The 21,272-nt window shown below is 46.2% G+C and overlaps 1 protein-coding gene across 1 annotated transcript in view; it reads right to left on the reverse strand.

Moving 5' to 3' along the window:
* The window catches only part of CSMD2 (CUB and Sushi multiple domains 2), a 797,331-nt gene that overhangs the window by 104,914 nt on the left and 671,145 nt on the right, over positions 1-21,272 (reverse strand). Inside the window, 7 exon segments of the mRNA XM_064281672.1 lie at positions 5,413-5,622; positions 9,411-9,527; positions 12,637-12,706; positions 13,257-13,375; positions 18,119-18,223; positions 19,321-19,417; positions 20,876-21,000. Of these exon segments, the coding sequence (XP_064137742.1) occupies positions 5,413-5,622; positions 9,411-9,527; positions 12,637-12,706; positions 13,257-13,375; positions 18,119-18,223; positions 19,321-19,417; positions 20,876-21,000 (843 nt within the window).

The following is a 21,272-nucleotide window of genomic DNA, read 5'->3' on the forward strand; positions in this document are numbered from 1 at the left end:
GGGCTTTTCAAAAAGACAGTTCAGTGAGAGTACCTTAGTTGCTTTTATACTGAGAAAAATCTCAGAGCCTCTTCCACCAGAAGAAGCTTCAAAGAGAGAGGTTGGGCCTATAAACCCTAAGAGGAGGAATCATTAACTTTCCCAGAGAAGGGCTCCTCAGTGAAAGTAGTTGGTTTTTTCCCAAAGGGAGATGCCATAATTAAAAATAAAAACGATGATACCTAATATTTTAGAACACTTCCATGTCTTAGTCATTTTGTTTCTTTATAAACACCATCCTCCTAAGAAGTTTTGATGAAATAAGTTATACCCATCAGACTGGGAGGCCTTGGTAGGGGTAGCTTATATGGTCACTATAAATTTTGTGAGAATATTTGCATGAAGAAGGGAAAAGAAAACCACAGGGAAAAAAAGAAAAGAAAACCACAGACTAGGAAGTTCGGAGTGTTGAATCAGAGGAAACTTGAGAAAGAGTAAGGAGTTGGATCTCTTCCAAAGAAAGTTGAGGTACCACCGGGAGCCGGGCGTGCTTGATAGAAAGTGCCTCAGTGGGGACAGGTGGCTCTTTTATGGAGCTAGATCTTTCTGTAAAGGAAAATCCTGAGGTGAGTGGTTGGAGGCTATTTCACGAGGTACAATTCCACAGGGCTAGGAAAGATGCAAGTGGAGAATGTGGGCCTATTGGTTAGGGAGAATCATCTGGTCTGTCATAAACTGGAAGGCCTCAGTGGGAGTACTGGGCCTCTGACACTAGTGACAATTTAGTACCAGAAGTTGGGATCATTATAAAGCAGATGGAAGCCAAGGCCAAGTCTGAAGAGAAGCAGCTGATCTGATACCATGTGGGGCTCCCCCGAAGTCCTTAGAACTTGTGGTGGGTTGAATGGTAGCCCCCTAAAAGATATGTCCTCCTGGAATCTGTGAATAGGACTTTATTTGAAAAATGCATCTTTGCAGATATAATTAAGGATTTGAGATAAGATGACCCTGGGTGGGCTCTAAATCCAGTAACGTGTCCTTATAAGAAAAGACACAGACAGGGAAAGAGGACGCAGAGGAGAAGATGATGTGAACACAGAGGCAGTGATGGGAGTGATGTATTTCTGAGCCAAGGAGTGCCAATGATCGTCAATAACCAACAGAAGCTAGTAGAAAGGTACCAAATGAGTTCTTCCTCAGAGCCTCCAGAAGGAACCAATCCTGCTGGCACCTTGATTTTGAACTTCTGGCCTCCAGACTGTGAGGGAAAAAAATTCTGCTGTTTTAAGCCACCAGTTTGTGGTAATTTGTTAGAGTAGCCTCTGGAAACGAATATAGGACTGCTGCACATGGGCAGCACAGAGGGAGGAGCCAGGCCTGCAACCTCAATGGGATCATTGGACAAGTCATGAAGGTAAATGCGAGTAGGGGGAGGTGGACCCATCACAGAATGGAAACTCAAGTGGCTGTAGCTGGGCTTCTTATACAGGTAGCTGGTGGTGCAAGTGTTGGACCTCTGACGGCACACTTACAACTCTCCAATCCCCGACTCTATCACCCCCCAAAAAACATAGGGAAAATTCCCAGGAGGAGGACTGGGCTGCTTGCTCATACATGTGAAGCCTCAGTGGGAGGAACAGGCACTTCACAGAGAGGAACATTAACTGAAAGTGTTGGCCTCCTGTCGTTCCTCAGAGGGATCCCTGGGCCCCTCGTGCAGGGGAAGCCTTAGTAGCAGTACTTCACAAAGCTGAAGGCTCAGTGTGAGTGTGGCTGTGTCTGAGCCCCAGGTCAGGGCTCTGTGGGAGTAGTTAGGTCTCTTCTACAGGGGAGGACTCAGTGGAGAGTCTGAGCCTGCCATAGATGGACAGCCTTCACAAGGACAAGTGGGCTTATCATGCAGGAATTGCAGTTGAGAGTGGCTGGTCCCATTACATGGACTTAGGGGGCAGAGCTGTGCCCATCACAGGGGCAAGGGAGGTACAGTCCATGTGAGTGGGCCTGAGAGCATCTATTCTTGTCACAAGGGTGAGGAAAAGCTTCAGGCAGAGCACTTGGGTCTACCACAGGGGAAGCCTTGCGGGGAGGAGCTATGTCTGTCCCAGGGAGGAATACTGACCAAGCACTAGGCCCAAATCTCACCTGTCACAGACTATAATCTGTTTTACAGGCCCCATGCTTCCAACTAAGGGTCCATGTGTCTCACAGGTGCAGATACTCTTAGTTAAAGTCAGCCTCTGCGACAAGACCACATGCACATCGAGGCTCCCTGGGTGGAGCAGCTTCATTTCCACCAACTAAGCAAGACTGTCTGGGTGATAGGCACAGCCTCTCGCCTTGAAGCTTCATTGGTGTGAGAGTCCAACTCCTCCTACTGAGGCTTCCCTGCAGGCTAACCACTCAACCACTCTCACTGGAGATTCCTCCAAGACAGGCTCAAGCACTCTGAGGAGGCATCGCTGCCTGTATAACTGGTCCAACTGCACCCACTGAGCAGAAGAACATCGTGTTAGGATTTCCCTAAATGACGAGCCCAAATAGACAGTATTCCTCTTTGACAAAAAAGGAGCTCCAAGCCATATTTTTTCCAGAATAAAAAAGACAAGTCTCAGAACATTATGTATAGTATGGTATTCTCTATATAGAAAACACAATAAAAAAATTCATAAAACATGATATATTTTTCACAGGTACGTCTAATGTGTGTATATCAATGCAGGCAAAAAGGTCGGGAAAGATCACACCAAAATAATGGTGGCTTTTTCTGGGGAATAATCCTCGGTTTGGAGGTTGCAGACAAAGAGAGCTTTATCCTTACTTGTAATGTTTTAATTCCTTTATTTTTCTTTTAACAAGGTGAATATATTTGTGAATTATTTCTGTAATTAAAATTTAACTCTAAAAAGCAAACTGCAAAAATGTTTATGTATCCAATTTTGGTTAAAAATATAATAATATAGCTACATCAATGTATGCACAGAAGAAAATGGGGAAACACAGTCGATCTTCATTATTCACAGACTTCATATTTGCAAATTTGCCTACTTGCTAAAATTTATTTGTAACCCCCAAATCAATACTTGTGGTGCTTTTGCAGTCAAACGTGTACAGAGTGGCAAAACTTTTAAGTTGTCCAATATTCCCAGCTTAGGTTGAACAGGGCGAGTCTGCCTTCTTTCAGCTCTCATACTATAAACATGTGTCCTTTTAGTGGTGTGTCTAGTGTCACGGTTTTCACATGCTTGTACTTTTTGTTGGTGAAGTCACTGTTTAAAGTGGCCCTCAGGCATAGTACTGAAGTGCTATCTAATGGTCCTAAGCACAAGAAGGCTGCAATGTGCCTTACGGACAAAACATGTGTGTTAGATAAGCTTCATTCAGGCCTGAGTTAGAACGCTGTTGCCATGAGTTTAATGTTAACATATCAACTTATATTAAATAAGGTGTGTTTAAACTGGAATAACCAAAAGCTAAGAAGTTTCCTGAACACGACCAAATGCTTTGAAGGTCAGAGTAGCAGGGACAGGGGTCTGGGGACCATGGTTTCAGGGGACATCTAGGTCAACTGGCATAACAAAATGTATTAAGAAAACGTTCTGCATCCTAGTTTGGTGAGTGGCGTCTGGGGTCTTAAATGCTAGCACGTGGCCATCTAAGATGCATCAATTGGTCTCAACCTGCCTGGAGCAAAGAAGAATGAAGAACACCAAAGACACAAGGAAAATATGAGCCCAAGAGACAGAAAGGGCCACATAAACCAGAGACTACATGAGCTTGAGACCAGAAGAACTAGATGGTGCCTGGCTACCATGGATGACTGCCTGGATGGGGAACACAACAGAGAATCCATGATAGAGCAGAACAGTGGAATGCAGACCTCAAATTCTCGTAAAAAGAGCAGATTTAGTGGTCTGAATGAGACTAGAGGGACTCTGGAGGTCATGGTCCCCGGACCCTCTGTTAGCCTAAGACTGGAACCATTCCCAAAGCCAACTCTTCAAACAGGGATTGGATTGGACTATAAGACAGAAAATGATACTGGTGAGGAGTGAGCTTCTTGGCTCAAGTAGACACATGAGACTATGTGTGCAGCTCCTGTCTGGAGGCAAGATGAGAAGGCAGAGGGGGACAGGAGCTGGTTGAATGGACATGGGGAATACAGGGTGGAGAGGAGGTGTGTGCTGTCTCATTAGGGGGAGAGCAGCTAGGAGTACATTCAAGGTGTATAAGTTTTTGTATGAGAGACTGACTTGATTTGTAAACTTTCATTTAAAGCACAAGAAATAAAAAAATGCTTTAGATGTGTTTAATCAGAAACACACTGAAAAACAAGTTTATGTATTGATCTGTTGATGAAAATGTTATGATAAGAGGCTCGAGGGAACCTAACCCTGTATTTCACTTAGGAGCAATGGTTCAGCATTTGTGAATTCAGTGTTAATGGCAATTTTATAGCATGTAACTACGTGAATAAGAGGAACTGGCAATGGATACCAAATTGTTAATAGTCAGTATCTCTGAATGGGGTGGGGTGTACTGGGAGTGGAGATGGGATTATGAGAATATTCTGACTTTCTATGATGTGCTCACAAAAATATCTGTAATGTTTTAATTTTTTTTTTATAAGCATGTGCTAGTATTGGGAAAAAAAATCTAAAACTATGGAAAAAATTCCCATTATGATGGGAAAAGAGGTTAGAACAAAAAGTTCAGTCAGTCACATGGGGGAAGCATCAGAGGGAGAAGCTGGACCTATTCAGGGCCATTGTGTACAGCTGCACACAGGTGGTGTACAATCCTCACAACCACAGGGGACAGCCCGTCACACAGGGAAGCCTGAGTCAGAGTTGATGGGACTCTTTCCAGGGAAAGTACACTAGGAGAAGTGGGGCCTGTGGCAAGATTTCACCTCAGTAAGGTAGAGCAGCAGTGAGAGTGGTTGGGCCTCACACAGGAAAACCAGCAGTAAATGAGCCCGTTTCATTGCACAAGACTCAGTGGGCACTCCAGGGACTGTTACTGGAATCCCCCATCACAGGAGGAGCCTTGTGAGTACAACTGGGCCTGACACACAGGGGAAGACCCAGAGGGTGTAATTAAGCCTATCACGCCTGAGAGGAGATGGCTGGCCAGACACTCAGGGGATGCCTGAGAAGGAACAGATGGGCCACTTGCCCAGAGAAAGCTGTTCGCTGTTGGGTTTGTGCAGAGGTGTAGAGAGGGCGCTGTTGGGCCAGCCATGTGAGAATGTAAGCTTGTCAAACGGGTATGCAGAGATCTGCCACCAAAGGGAAGCCTCACTGCTCAGGTCTGTCTCCTCACCCCCAACCCTTCCTGAAGGATCTCTTGCTCTTGCATGGAAGGCTGGGAAGATGGGTGGGTGTAGGTAAGAAATGGGGACATCCAGAGGAGCAAATGGGCACTCGTCCTCACCTTGATATTCCAGCTTGAATCCCGGCCGGTTTTGGGAGTGGTCGCTATGGAAATATACAGTGGTCTCGTGGGATGTGGAGAGCAGGGAGCTGGGAAGCTCGCTTCCACTGAATCTGCCCATCATGCGGCTGGTCTCGTAGGGGCCGTTCCGGATTTCTATGAAGTCATGGTTTGGCTCAGTGGAGAAGTTCAGGAACTGGATGTGAGCTCCTGGGAGTGAGACAGAAGCAAGGTAGTGCCAAAAGCAAACCAATCCTGCTTCAAATGTGCCACCCACGGAAGCTTCGTGCCAGAGCCCCTGATGCTGTGAGCACCCACCTGTCCCTCCCACTGCCCTCCCACTGAATCAGGGTTCCCAGAACACACACTGGGAGATGCTGATCCAGTCAGTCTCTTGTCTTCACCCAGGACTAAACTTAGAAGTACAGTATTCATTCAAAAGTAAAGCATTAGTCATTTCAGAGCTCTATCCCAAACCCATTTATTTATTGAAAACCAAGTTCAGAGCCAACATTTGATTTACTTTGTGATTCGTATTTCCAACATCAGTATAAAGGTAGCTTTGCTAAAATAAACTTTTTATTTAAAAATAACACCACCCCGCAATCCATCAAAAGACATGACCTTTAGTGATGGAATTTTCTAGAACACTTGAGATGATTTAGAAATATAAGACTTGGAAATATACATTGTCTCATCTGTGCCATTAAGAAGCAAAGCGAAGTTTATTCTTTGGAATCTTACTGGGCTAATGAAGATTGCCTGACAATCTGAGAGGTGAAATGGATCTAGTTAAGCCCCTAACTTAAACATTAATGTACTTTTTGGGAGCCCAGGTGGCAGAGGTTAAGAGCTATGGCTGCTAACCAAAAGGCTGACAGTTGGAATCCACCAGCACTCCTTGGAAACCCTATGAGGCAGTTCTACTCTGTTCTGAGTTGGAACTGACTCGATGGCACCTAACAACAACAACATGCTCTTTGGAGTATGAGTATGGAGGTGCTAATAGTAATATTTGTTTACTGACAGCTTTTACCAAAATTAGATTACTTTTAAAAATTGTATTAAAGAAATATTTTTACTAAGTATAAGACAATGTCCATAATGTATTACTAATTGTGAAAATCAGCATGCAAAGTGGTTTGTCCTATACAATTCTAATTTTTATATTAAAAAACTGGGAGAATACTCACTCATTAACAATATTTACCAGGCATTTACCATGAGCCAGGGCTGTGCTAGGCACTGCACAGAGGTGAATCGGATCAAGAGGGCCTTGTCTTCATGAGGGTTACATTCTAATGGTGGATGACTAAGCTCTTAGTTAATGATTATCTCTGCATTGTGGGATTCTAAATGGATTTTAGCTTTTAAAATTTGCTCATCTGTACATACAGTTTGGCAAATTTCTTTTTTACTCAATATCAAGATCTAGTCATGTTGAGATGCAAGGATATAGTTCGTTCATTTTAACTGCATATGAATTAATTCCATCTTATGAGTTATCCAGGAAACCCCGGTGGCGTAGTGGTTAAGTGCTACAGCTGCTAACCAAAGGGTGGGCAGTTCGAATCTGCCAGGCGCTCCTTGGAAACTCTGTGGGGCAGTTCTACTCTGTCCTATAGGGTCGCTATGAGTTGGAATCGACTCGACGGCACTGGGTTTGGTTTTGGGTTTTTTGGTATGAGTTATCCAACCACACTTCACTCACTCCCCTATTAATGAACATGTAGATTGTTTCCAAATTAGATGATGTTGCAATAAACATCTTTGCATCTGTCATCTGTGCAATTAGTGCTTTCCATCCCACTATCCATGCATTTTTCCCACATCAGCGAACACAGGGCGTACATCCATCAAAATCAAACTCGTTGCTGTTGAGTCGATTCTGACTCATAATGAACGTATAGGACAGAATAGAACTGCCCCATAAGGTTTCCAAGGAGTAGCTGGTGGATTTGAACTGCCGACCTTTTGGTTAGCAGCCATAGCTCTTAATCACTGTAACACCAGTGCTCCACATCCATGAAACAAACAAACAAAAAACCAAACCCATTGCTGTCGAGTCAAATCTGACTCATAGCGACCGTACAGGACATACTAGAATGGCCCCATAGGGTTTCCAAGAAGCACCTGGTGGATTCGAACTGCTGACCTTTTGGCTAAGAACAGAACTCTTAACCACTACAACACCAGGGTTTCCATACACATCAAAGGGGCTCTTAGACAAGAATCTCTGAATTGAGCTGAGAGGAAAGAACAGGACCGTGGCCGCCATCTAGTGGCAGAAACATGTAAACGCGGTGGCTCTTTATACCTGCCTACATACATTTTTACATACATACCCATGGCCGTTGAGTCGATTCTGACTCATAGTAGCCCTATAGGACAGAGTAGAACTGTCCCATAGGGTTTCCAAGACTGTGATCTTTATGGAAGCAGACTGCCACATCTTTCTTCCGTGAAGTGGCTGGTGAGTTTGAACCGCTGACCTTTGGGTTAGCAGCTGAGCACTGAACCGCTGTACCACCACGGCTCCTTAGTGGCTCTTTAGGCACACTGAAACCAGGTGCTATGTTAGGGTTCTCTTTGGAATACCACATTCACTTGGAGTCAAGGAGTCCTGGCCTCCTGAGCCTGGGCCCTGCAGTATGCTTATTCCCCAAAGGCTGGATAAGCACCCAGGGCTTAGAGCTCTGGTGGCTGAACGTCAGAGGACAGCGCTGAGCCTCTCATTTAAACTTCTGCTTTCCTTTAGATGTTGCCCTCTCTCCCTGTCTCTAGCAACTGAGATTCTTCTTCCCCAAGCCTGAAGGCAGAACTGTAGGGTCTTCTAGTTCTTTTTTCCTCAATGTCTTAAAATCTGGAGTTTCCCAAAGCTGCCAAAGTCATCATGATTTTGCACCCTGATCATTTGTGTCTAGTTTCCTTCAAAGTGCTATGGCTGCTAACCAAAAGGTCAGCAGTTGGAATCCACCAGGTGCTCCTTGGAAACTCTATGGGGCAGTTCTACTCTGTCCTATAGGGTTGCTTTCTTCAGAAGCAGGTACTAAAAATAAGACTATCCTTTGGAGGGTCACCAACCTCTCTCCTCCCTTCAGACCAGATTTGGAGAAGGTGGGTTAGATCACCTTCTCCTGGAAGCCCCTACTCTAGTCAGAAGACTCACTCCAGGCTGAATAATAAGGGACAAGCTGACGATCTTCATTCCCATGGCTATCAGACTGGGAGTCCCCTTGCCTGAGTCGTCCCCTTGGGAGACTTCTTTCCTAGAAGCAAAGCAGGAACTCAGGCAAGATAACCTACATGCACAGCCCATCGTCTTGATGTCAACACAAATCCTTTATTCCTTCAAAAGAGATATTTGGGATTAAATTGTAGTCCCAGTGCACAATGGATGACTCATCAGTGATTACATTTCATACCCAGATCAATGTCTTTCCTCCCCCTCCACCTTCTCCACCTCCCTTCCCATGGCTGGCAGGCTCCATCACCACCAACAAAACCTCTCCCAAGCTCTAGACCAGCTAGCAGGTGCATATGAAGAACGCAAACTCAATTTCATATTGACCTTGGCTCAATTTAATTAGGATGATAAATCTGATACTGGAGTTAAAGGCACAACTTGAGGTCTAGTCTCAGTAAAATAGATACATATTTTTTCTTTTTTAACCATCATCTGGTGATTTCTCCTTCCATATCCCTGGTTTTTAGCTCACTACTCAAACAATAATCAGGGCAAGCTTAATATCCCCCCCTCCTCGCATTATATGTTTCCAAAGGACTTTCATCTCGACTGTTTTTAATTGATCCTCACACTTGTACAAGAGGCAGACAGAGATGTATGTTTATCCTCATTTTGCAGAAGAGGAAGTAGAGAGGTAGAAAGCTCAACTGTCTTGGAGGTTATGCTGAGAGATTATGGCAGACAGCTGGTTTAATTAAGCTTAGGGGTCTAGGCGAGAAGGCCCTGTCTCTAAGGGTTTGGGGAGACTTACCAAAGCCCACGGGAAGTGCTATCTTCCAGGAGCAGTCCATGTTGCTGGGGTAGTTGCCTGGGAAGCCCGGGCTCAGGATCACCCCCTCCATCTCTTCCACTGCTCCCCCACACTGCGCTGTGACAATGACAATGACAGAGTGTTAGGGCACCATGAAGGAGAATACAGGGCCATGCTAACTTTAGGAAGCTCTCTCAGAGCAATATTTTTTTTTTTTTTAATTTTGGTGAGAATATGCAGTCATACACCATTTGAACAATTTCTGCATGTACAACTCAGCGACATTGATTATATTCTTCGAGTTGTTTAAACATTCTCACCATTCTTCTCCAAACTGTTTTATCACCATTGACTTAAACTCACTGCCTCCTAAGCATCTCATCTAACCCGTCAAGTTGCTGTTGTCAATTTGATCTCACATAGATAATTCTTTAAAAGAGCACAATGCTCAAGGCAGACATGCTTTACTAATTAGCTAAACTATTTTTTGGTTCAAAGAAGACTACAGGGGATAGTTTTGGTTTAAGGTTTACAGTTTAAAGATTATCTCGGGTCAATGGTTTCGGGGATTCATCCAGCATCAATGGCTCCAGAAAGTTTGGATTCCATTGAGAATTTGAAAATCTGTTCCACATTCTTCCTCCTTTTGATCAGTATTCTTCTATAGAATCTTTGATCAAAATGTTTAGTAATGGTAGCTGGGTACCATCCAGTTCTTCTGGTCTCATGGCAAAGGAGGCAGTTGTTCATAAAGATAACCAGACACGCAATCTATTTGTTACTCCAATTCCTGACTCTCCTTTCTCTGTAGAGCAGCAGTTTCTAACCTTTCCCGAGTCATAAACCCCTTCAAAAATCCAAAGGACTTGTAGTTCCTCTCCCTAAATACTGTACACACAGACAAAATTGAGTGGGAAATTTCAGGAAGGGAAGCACATTCCTGGGCTTCCCAGGGGTCCATGAACCCAAGTCATGGGCTCTTGACCCAGAGCTTGCCCTTCCCAGGTCAGACCCCTTAGTAGGACACACTAATCATGACAGCGGTCTGCTCCAAGAGAAGTCTGACCATTCTATACACTAACCCCACAATCTCCCTCCCCTCACTGCTCAATCCACTTGTCCAAGATTGAGGAAAAAGAACAGGGAAGGGAACTGGCATGCATTGAGGCCCCACTCTTTGCAGACCCCATGCTGACATATGACATAGGTTCCATGGGGCGGGTGGTCACCACCGTGCACCCACCCTTAGAACTCTGACACGGTTCACCCATGGCCTCTTGGAAGCTCATACAGAGTGACTGTGATGAGCATTCCAGGGGGAGCCAACCACAAAGCTATCTGAGAAGGGGTAACCCCAGGGGATGGGACATGTAAAACGCCAATCAAGATGACTTCAGGGACAACAGGTATTTATGGCTGGGTTATACTGCAGCCTGGCTGGTAGACATCAGTTCTTTTCTCTCACATTTTTCAAGGAAAAGGCTGCGTGAAGAGAAAGGGACTGGTGAGTCAGGAAAGCCCAGTGCCCAGGCAAGCCCCTTCTGGGAGAGGGTGATCCAAGCAAGCAGACCTGTGCACAAGGGAGGCAGTGTGGGGCTTCAGGGTGTGGGCTCAGCATCCAACTGTCCAGCCACAATCCTAGCATTTCCATTGCATGTGTGACCTTGCCCAAATTCTAAACCCCTCCAAGCCTCAGTTTTCCCAACTGTAAAATGGAGGTGATAATAGTACCTACCTCATGGTGGTAGTGTTTTAGGAGGGTTAAATGAGAAAGAACTGTGCTTCCCTTGGGACAGGGGCTGGCATACACAGTAAGCCCTCAGTGAACCGTAGCTACTGTTAATATGAGTGGTTTCTTTCATAATACATAATGGAGGAAAGGACCTGGGTTGACCAGACACATTTCTGACCTGCTTGGCTGATGAGCAGATCCTGCACCCTGGTGAAGTCACAGGAGGGAAATGCCATCTTGCCCAAGTGATACTCCCCTGACTTGCTTCCAACTCCAAGGTCAGCATCGGGCTACACTTTGTAATCAGGCATCAGGCAAACTTGGGTTTCCATTCCTGACTCTCCCTTTTTGTTTTTAATCCTAAGAGTCTTTGTTTTCCTATTATTTGAGAAAATGAGGGTCATACAACCTCTCCTGAAGAGCTGGTGTGAAGAAACATGTGGGACTGTGCTTCCCACACAGTAACCCATCGCCATCATAGCGACAAGACGAAGTAGAACTGCCAGGTTTCCAAGGCTGTAATCTTTATGGAAGCCGACTGCCACATCTTTCTCCCATGGAGAGGCTGGTGGCTTCGAACCACTGACCTTTTGGTTAGCAGCTGAGTGCTTTCACCACTGTACCACCAGGGCTCCTTTCCCACACAGTAGATATAAATAAATGTCAGTGTCTCCCTTCTCTAACCTAACTAGGAGATTCTGAGGGAGAGACCCTGTCTTTTCCTGTATCCATTGAGCTCCCCACCGTTGCTTAGCAGAGTTAGAAACCCAATGAAGCTAAGGCCCTGTTGCACATGTGTTGCTGTTGGTGTGGTTAGCTGCTGTCGACTCGGCCCCTGACTCACAGTAACCCCATGCTCAATCACGACTGGTTGGGGATGTGGTTGTGATCCACAGGGTTTTCAATGGCTGATTTTCAGATGTACATCACCAGGCCTTTCTTTCTAGTCCACCTTAGTTTGGAAGCTCTGTTGAAACCTGTTCAGCCCCATAGAAACACGGAAGCCTCCACTGACAGATGGGTGGTGGCTGCACATGAGGTGCATTGGCTGGGAATCGAACCTGGGTCTCTCGCATGGAAGGCAAGAATTCTACCACTGAACCACCAACACCCTCATGTTTCATGTGTAGTCCTTAGTATTTCTCTACACATGGATTTCTCTGTCTGCCCCGTGCAAAGTCATGCAGGGGAGCCCAAAGTGTCTCTAAGTTTCATTTGGGGTTTTGCTGATTATCTGGAGTCCGAATGGTCATCATAAAGTTTTCCTATGGGCAAACCTCCTGTCATTTCTCATTGGGTGGGTGGAGGTTTCCAAAAGTCAGCCTTGAGTGAGAGTTAAAGATTACAAAGACATCAGTCTAAAGCTACTAACTTGGAACAACCTCAGAAAACCAAACGTTTTTCTGATTTGAATTTGAATTCAACGTTATGTCACTTAGCTCAAACCCCCCGGTTGGAAGACGGTTTGAATGTACCGAGAAAAGGCTGTCTTACCAATACAGAGTGGTGGAGGGTAGTTCCATCGCCGCACGGTCCCGGGCATGCAGGAGATATGGGCATGGCCCTGCGGGAATCAGGAACAGGGATGGGCTAGCTGCCCCCAAGGGCACAATTGTACGTGCAACCCAGAACAGGGGACTTGTCCAGGCCGCACGTTAAGGAATAAGATATACAAAGGTACGAAGTCATAAAACAGATCTGCTGTGGGATGGGAAGTGAGACAGAGGGAGAGAGATTTTGGGGAAGGACGATTATTAACACTCATTACTAAAGAATTCTCATTATTCAAGGCTTCCTTGTAAGGCTCCTTTAATTACTCAATCCCCTTGTGGCCTTCAAAGGAAAATTAAATTTCCCAAAGCCTAATCAAACCCAGCTCTGCAGGAACACATTGAAGTCTGGCTTGTGCCAAACTGCTAGTCAGCAAAGTTTGTCTTCTGCATGAGCAGCTCCAGGAGGGAGTAACAGTCCCCAAGGCAGCTCTGGGGGCGGGATGCTGCCCCCCTTCTTTGGTGACTGCACTCTGCTCATGCAAGGTTGGCTAAGGCTGGCCTATCGGCCAATCGATCTCAGGGGGCACCTGTTCCCTGGCCTGGGGTGCCAAGGGGCAGTACCTGGAGGGCATATCCCGGCTCGCACTGGAAAGAGACCACATCATTCACCAAGTAGCGCTCGCCAGACTTTACCCCATTACTGGGCACCGCAGGTTCTGGACAGCTGCTCAGCCCCACAGCTGGAAAGACAGAGACAGACAGAAAGAAAAATGAACAAGCCCAGCTGGTCAGTGCAATAGTAGATGGAGGGCTGTGCCGGCAGCAGTGAGAAGGGTGCCTCCAAGTTGGGCTATCTCTCCTCTCAGCCTCCTGGCTGGTGCTCCACAATGCTTTTCACTTCCTGGCACATATAGAAAAGTAGAATATTTATGTGGCACAAGGGGTCAAAGGACCAAAGCTCCTTGGGGCAAGAGGGTACCATCTTGGGGACTCTGTTCTGCCCAGCAATGAGGGCAGAGCGCTCCCTTGCCATGAAGGCTGTGCCCACCCCCTGGGCTCATTGGATGGACTTTGGAGCAGAGATAGGAGAGCTAGGGGTCTTCCCCAGTGCTGCTCTAATCCCTCGGACCTCTGCATGTTCCTCCCACATCACTCTGCCTCCTATGGCCAACTCTTCTCAGCTTTCCTTGCCCTAACAGGCTAAGGAATAGGGAGAGAAGTCAAAGAAAGGTGAGAAGGAAGGAGAGGAGTTATCAGAAAGGGGGATTTCAGTGATTCTCAGGGGCCTAGAAATTGTCCCCCTCCCTGGGACAGTCTGACCTGAGACAAGTTTGCCAGCAGGTAGGACTCTTTGCTGCCTTACTTCTCCAGCTGTGTTTCAAGGTCAGGCCAGCCCTCTTCTGGCAGCAGCACCTGGTGGCTCCTTATGCTTCACCTCCTGTGGTCATCCCTGGCCTCGCCCTCACTCACCATTGGACCCTGTAATATCCTCCCTCTCATCCCAACCCTAAGCCACTGCTGTGCCCGTCCGTCCAGCACTCACAGGTAATCAAAGCTGCTTAGAATCTCTACTTGAATCATGGGACATCCCTGCTCAACAGTTTGAAGTGGCTTCCATTCCTGATGTATGGAACCTAACGTCCTTATCCTGACACTCTAGTATCTCCATGATCCACCTTGGCCCGATCGCTCCCTATATCACCTCCATGGACTCTCAAATACTTCTCCCTCACTCTCCTTTCTTGACTTTTCAGATTCAGCTTGCATTCATTTAGTCCTTATTATACACCTGGTGTTCTGCACGATGCTTTGATAGGACATCCATTGGTTCCATCTGCTCCTCCTCCCCATGTCGCTGGAGGAGCACTGAGCCCTTCCCATGTGCATCATCTCACCCCCTGGAAGCAGGTCTTAGCATCCCACTTCACAGGTGAGGACGTAGGCTGAGACAGGCGCAGAGACATGTCTGACTCCAGGTGTGACTCCACTGCCCAAATGGAGACCAAGCACTGAGGCCCCAGTGAGCTCACGCTCAACCCTCCCTTCCTGAAATCATCTTCCTCCTTCATGGTCCCCCTGGAGTCCCTTCCTGGCTGACTCCCACACAGCATATGGGGATGTGGCATCTCCAGACTGGTCCACTTCATGCTTCTCCAGGGCCCTCAGAAGCCTATCTACAGGTGCAGAGATTTAAGGTGCACTCACAAAATCTGGACGTGGAGTGCACAGCTCTAGGCATCAGGGCTAGAAGAATCTTGATGGGGCGAGTTATAAACTGAGTTCTCCACCTATCTTAAAGTAGTCTTCTTTCACCAGGGGTGACAGAAAGGGAAGGGTGTATGGACTAACAGACTTGGTGGTTGGGTCTGACCCTGGGTACCTGTACAGCCCAGACTGTAGGGGAGGGTGGCTTCAGCCCTCTTGGGGGCTTTCTGAGGGATATGGCTCCCTGGAGAACCTACGTGTATAGAGCCTGAAGACAGCCAGACACTCATGGAAAAGAATGAGACGAACCGGTCGGCCTAGGTCTCCAACGACCAGTTCTATCTTCTTGCATAACAGCTGGTGGATTCCATTGCACATTTGAGCTGAGATTTTGATAACTACATGTGCTTTATTTTTCTTTTGAGGGAAAATTTACGTATAATGAAATACACAAATATAAGAGCATATTCACTGAGTTTTGACAAATGCATGTACTTGTTACAATGCAAAACCCTATCAAAGCTGTAGAACATTACTTTACTCCAGAAAAGTTCTCTGTTTGCCCTTCCCAGTCAATTCCTGTCATACATGTGCTTTTGAGAAGTGGATGTGATACTTGGAAATAAAGGCTGTTTGGCCCTAAATCCAAAAATCTCAGTAGCTGGGACAAAGGACCCCAAGGACAAGGATTACGACAATCATCAAATTGAACTTGAAGTTCTTCAGCTTCGCTATCATCTTGTCTCTTCGTCCCCACTCCTGCCTGCATCCAAGTAGAATGTTACTCAGTGTACAGTGGGCTGACCACAGCTTAGTTACGCGAGATGTCCTTACTGGTGAAGAAAGAGAGAGTGACAGGAAAGGTGGTGACAGGAGAGGGAGAGGCAGAGAAGAGAAAGACAGAGTGAGAGCAAGAGCAAATGAGTATGGTAGGAAGAAAAATGGAATGGGGAGAAAGGCAAAGACTGAGAGAGAAAAAGGAGTGAGACAGAGAAAAGTCCATTCTATTTCGCTTACTCTGCACAGACTGAGCTTTATTTAAGCCACGCTTACAGCAAAGGAAGAATTATATTTTTTATTGTATGCAATTTATTACTTTTGGAAACATATTGTTCCATTTCCATTTCAATTAAATAAATATTCGATGTGAGTCACAGCAGTAGAATGACTTCTCAGTACCCTTCAAAACCATTTGCCTCTACAATGACAGTGAATTCTCCATCGTCTGTGCCCTCTTTGTGGATCAGCTACAAAACAATTACTATGGGCTTCTTAGGTCCCTAGGAATTCCAGTTGCCAAATATTTAATGGAGACCTCTCTCTTCCCCTAGCTCTTCCAACCACAAGAGGACAGTGCATGATAAACTTCAGTTACTGAGAAAACTCCCAGTTTCTTTGGACAATGAACACCGAGAAGAGGTGAATTTTTGCTGGGAATGAGGTGGTAGAATGACAAAGAGATTCAGGAAGAAAGTGTCTTCGGAAGAAAAAAGAACAGAGAAGATCTTAGGGAACATTTAAGGGTTTGAATTAAAATCCTGGATAAGGAAACAAAACTGGAGAGGACTGAGAAAAAAAAGGTCAAAGGGAAAATATGGATAATTCAAGAAACCTGAGACACCTCACTCCTCCGTGTACGTGAAGCCTTAGACCTGTGAGGAGGAAGGGCTCAGAGGTTCCTGTCCTGTCCTCTACCCCTCAGAGTCCTCTGTTTCAAGCTGTCTCAAGTCTTTCCTACCAGGAACACACATCAGTTGATGAGCACCCTGGGATCCAGCTAATCCTCTCCCAACCTTCCAGGTGAAGTTCGTTTTCGAGGTACAGATGGATATCTGCATAATAGTCAGTGCTGACCCTGACTCTATGAGGACTCTGGCACCAATTGAGGCTTCTACGTGCACAGGCCCATGACGCCAAAGATGGTCAAGCCAATCATTTACTAGTTGCCATCAAATTGACTCCAAATCATGGCGACCCCATGTATGTCAGAGTAGAACTGTGCTCCATAGGGTTTTCCATGGCTGAGTTTTCTGAAGTCGATTGGCAGGCCTTTTTGCCCAGGCATCTCTGGGTGGACTCAAACCTCCAACCTTTTGGTTAGCAGCCAAGTGCATTAACCTTTTACACCACCCAGGGACTTCCCACATTTCTTAGTTCTCATTCCAAACCTAACTCAGCATTCTCCTCTGTAAAATCTTACCCGACCAGGTTCAGCTCCCTCCTCTATTGTTCCTTAGCATATCACGCTGCAATAAAATCATTGTTTCCAAGTCCACTCTCACCCTAGACTTTGTGCTTTTGAGGGCAGGGACCATGTCTCATTCATCTTTGTCCCCTAAGCACCTAGCACGGGGTTTGGAGCACTGTAGGCACTTAATGTCTCTTGAACTAAAATTATAAGACCTGGCACAAGCATTAGCTCTTTAGTGAAGCTTTTCATGACATCTGTCTGTCTACCCGCCCCAGGTAGAAGGGACCATTCCCTTCTTTGAACCACTGCTCTATCATCTAGAGACATCCATGAGAGTATCTGTAATGCTGGCAAGACACTTTTCTGTCTATATTTCTGTCTCTTTCCAATGGACCCTGAGTGGGCTAATCCATCTTGGTCTTACCCAAACCTAACTAAATCTAGCAAAAACCTAGCACACAGAAAATACTCAATAAGCATGCTTTCCCATACACAGTGAGGAAAAGGAAGGGGGCAGGCAGCCTCAGGATGTCCCTTGTAGAAAGCAGTCTCCCCAACAATCTCTTTCTTTGTTGACCTCGGAAGACACAACTTTAAGAGTTTTTAGTGGTGACCACTTTAGGACACTGGAAACCAGAATCTAAGGTTTTGTGCCTGGAAGGATAAACCTGGGCCAAAAAGGAGTGAAGTTTCTGATCAGAGCAGGAACCTCGAAGACAACTGCCTCACAGAACTGGGGGTTGGAGAGGACAGGTTTTTTGGAGATTGGACAAGGGGAGCAATTCCATTTTCCTACATTCCAAATTATATACTGGGGCCTAGACCAATGACCAGGCCCTTTCCCACTCCTGGTGTGAACACTGAGCAGGTACATGGTCTTTAGAGCAGGAGGCACCTCGTGGGAATCCTGGCTCCACTGATTCCTGGCTGTGCTATCTTGAGGAGCTTACAGACATTCTCTGAATTTTAGCATCCTCATCCAGGTCTGAGGTAAGGCTTGGGTGGGATGGAGAAAATAAAGCCCAAATATAACTCCTGTTAGTTCCCACCCTGAACTCTATAAACAGCTGAGACCCCGAGTTCTTACTTTTATACTCCAAGTGGAAGCCGGCTGCAGACACGCTGATGTCTGAGTAGAAATGAAGGTAGAGCTGGTTGGAGGTGCTGTTCAGAAGGGCAGGCACAGTTGTCCCTAAGGCAAGGACACCAGGGGTCATTTAGGCTTAGTCTCCCAGGCCCCTGAGCTCCTCGCTGCTCCTTTTGACATTCTGCTCCCAAGGCCACATCCCCAAGTAGCTCCAATTCTCAAACTTACTAAACGACAAATTAGTGCCACTCATGACAGAGGGAGGGAAGACTCCTAACCACTTTCCCAAGCTGAGCAGTGGCAAGGCCAGATGTCCGCAGTAAAGTGAGTTCCTCAGGTGGTCTATGAGCTTGGACTTCTTCCAGCTATCTTTAAGATTTCAGCTATACTCTGGCATGTATAATTATCTGGATAATGAGGGCAGGGTAGACAGTTTATCTGAGGCACATGACTCCTTTTTATAGCTTGGCAATATGGAGTACTGGGGCCTAAAAGGATTCAGATAATTACTCTGGCCAAAACCATACACCACGGGAATGTAAAATGGCACAGCTGCTTTGGAAAACAGTCTGGTAGCCTCTCAGAAAGTTAAGTATAGAGTTACCATATGACGCCGCAATTCCACTCTTAGGTATACACCCAAGAGAACTGAAAACATATATTTACACAAAACTTGTACATGAATGTTCATACCAGCATTATTCACAATAGCCAAAAAGCAGAAACAACTCATATGCCCATCAATGGATGAAGAGGTAAACAAAATGTGGTCTAACCATTCAATGGAATATTACTCAGCAATTTTTTTTTTTTTTATTAAAAGGAATGAAGTACTGATACATACTGCAACATGAATGAGCCTTGAAAACATAGTACTAAGTGAAAGAAGCTGGACACAAAGGGCCACATATTTATATAACATGTCCAGAACAGGAAAATCCATAGAGACAGAGAGCAGATTAGTGGTTGACTGGTGGGAGGGTGGAACGGGGAGTGATTGCTAATGGGTACCTGGTTTTTTGGGGGTGATGATGAAAATATTCTGGAACTACATAGTGGTGATGGTTGTACGACTCTGTGAATATACTAAATAAACACTAACTTGTGGATTTTAAAAGGGTGAATTTATCTCAATAATAGTAATTTTTTAAAAAAGTCCACCACTGCCCTCCAAGAGGCAGCCTCTGAAAGCCCCATCTTACCTGAGAAACTCCCCAGCATGGTCACAGTGTTATCTGCACCATCAAACACCTCCAGGGAGTCCCAGTTCTGCTCTGTGACAAAACTGATGACTTGAATCTGAGAAGGCAGAGGGATTGATCGTTCATTAGGCAGCTTGAGTTCATCCCTCCCTTCCTTCTTCTCCTCCTCCACTGATGTAATTAATTCAATTATTGAGTACATACTCTGGGCCAGATACTCTGCTGGACCCTTCCAATAGAAGTAAGAAGCAGTTTCTAGCCCTGGGAGTTCACTGCCCAGTGGGAGAGACAGACATGAAATAAATGATTACAGAACAGTGGAGAACTCTGTAAGGTAGAGAGCAGGGAAAGGAGAATCCAGGAAGAGGGACTACTTCAGTCCAACTGGCCTTCTCTTTATCTCTCAAACACTCCTTGGGCTTTCCACTTTCCTGTCTTGATTGCATCCAGCATCCTGCAGCAATGAACCAGGAACTCTCTGCTGGCCAGTCCCTGCTTGCCGCCTCTCTGTTGGCCTTGCAGGTGCCTGATCCACTTTCATGCCATAGCACCAAATCTGGGGCCTCCCTCCACTTTGCTCTACTACTGCACACCAGTTATTTTACCAATTCTGCTCTTACAGCTCAGGTGTGATCCCCTAGGTCCAAAACCCTAAGCGTGTGCATGGTGGTTCTCCATACTTCCGTGTGTTTGTTGGTTCACTCCTTCTGTCCCCCATCTATCTTAAGAAGAAACTCCCTGTACTGGGTTGAATAGTGTCTCCCCCAAATTTCTGTCCTCCCAGAATCTTAGAATTTAACCTTATGTGGAAATAGGGTCTCCAAAGATGTAATTTGTTAAGACAAGGTCATATTGGATTTAGGTAGGCCCTCAATGCAATGACTTGTTGTTAGGTGCTGACTCATAGGGAGCCTATGTCCAATGACTAGGTGTCTGTATAAGAAGGCCATGTGAAGACACACAGGGAAGAAGGTCATGTGACAACGGAGGCAGAGATGGTAGTGATGGACCTACAAGTCAAGGAATACTAAGAATTGCTGGCAACCACCAGAAGCTGGGACAGAAGGAGAGACTCTTTCCTCGAACCTTCAGAGGGAGCATGGCCCTGCTGACACCTTGATTTTGGACTTACGGCCTCTAGAACTGTGAGAGAATAAATTGTTGTTTTAAGGCACCCAGTTTGTGGTAATTTCTTATGGCAGCCATAGGAAACTAATACACGTCTCAAACCCATTTGAAAAAAATTTCCAGTGAATCTCCCCTATCTTTGTATTCCAGCTCCAGGTCCATTTCCTTCTTTTAGCCTTCCCTGTCAGCCCCAGCCACGCCCACTTCTCTTTCCTGTTACTTGTCCCTCTTCTTAGACCCCTGGAGCGCCTACGGCCTGTGAGTTGTTACATTTTTCTGTTTGTGGACTACATCTCCACACTTGGACTGAGCCTCCATAGCTGTAGGCCTGATACCTCTCCTCCCTGGCTCCCCCTTGTCTAGTGTTTGGCAACATCCAGCACCTGTGTTGGCCAGCTGCCAGGCCAAGGTACCACCTTGTTCCTACCTGGATGCCAGCGCCTTCGGGGACCACGATCTTCCACACACAGTTGAGGCTGTTCAGGTAGGGCTCCGGGAAGCCAGGGGACAGGATGGTGCCCCTTCGCTCCGTGAGGTTGCCTCCACACGGCACTGGAGACGACAGGCAGCTCTGGTCAGAGGCTCCTTGCGGTTGTCTCTGTGGTCCCCTCATGCTTCTCCCTAAACAGACTCCTCCCTGAGAGCCTCCCACCCTCCATTAGTGACTTCCCTGTGTTGGCTTCTCCCTTACGGCCCCCAGTCCTGCCTTCTCCTTTTGTTTTTGGTCTTCTCCACGACTTCTCCCCATACAATCCTCCTTCAGGGACCTGGACCCTCAGCCCTCCCATGCTCCTTCCTTCACACTGGCATCTCCCCTGCAACCC

This window comes from Loxodonta africana, chromosome 3 (assembly GCF_030014295.1).
Source record: "Loxodonta africana isolate mLoxAfr1 chromosome 3, mLoxAfr1.hap2, whole genome shotgun sequence".
NCBI lineage: Eukaryota > Metazoa > Chordata > Mammalia > Proboscidea > Elephantidae > Loxodonta > Loxodonta africana.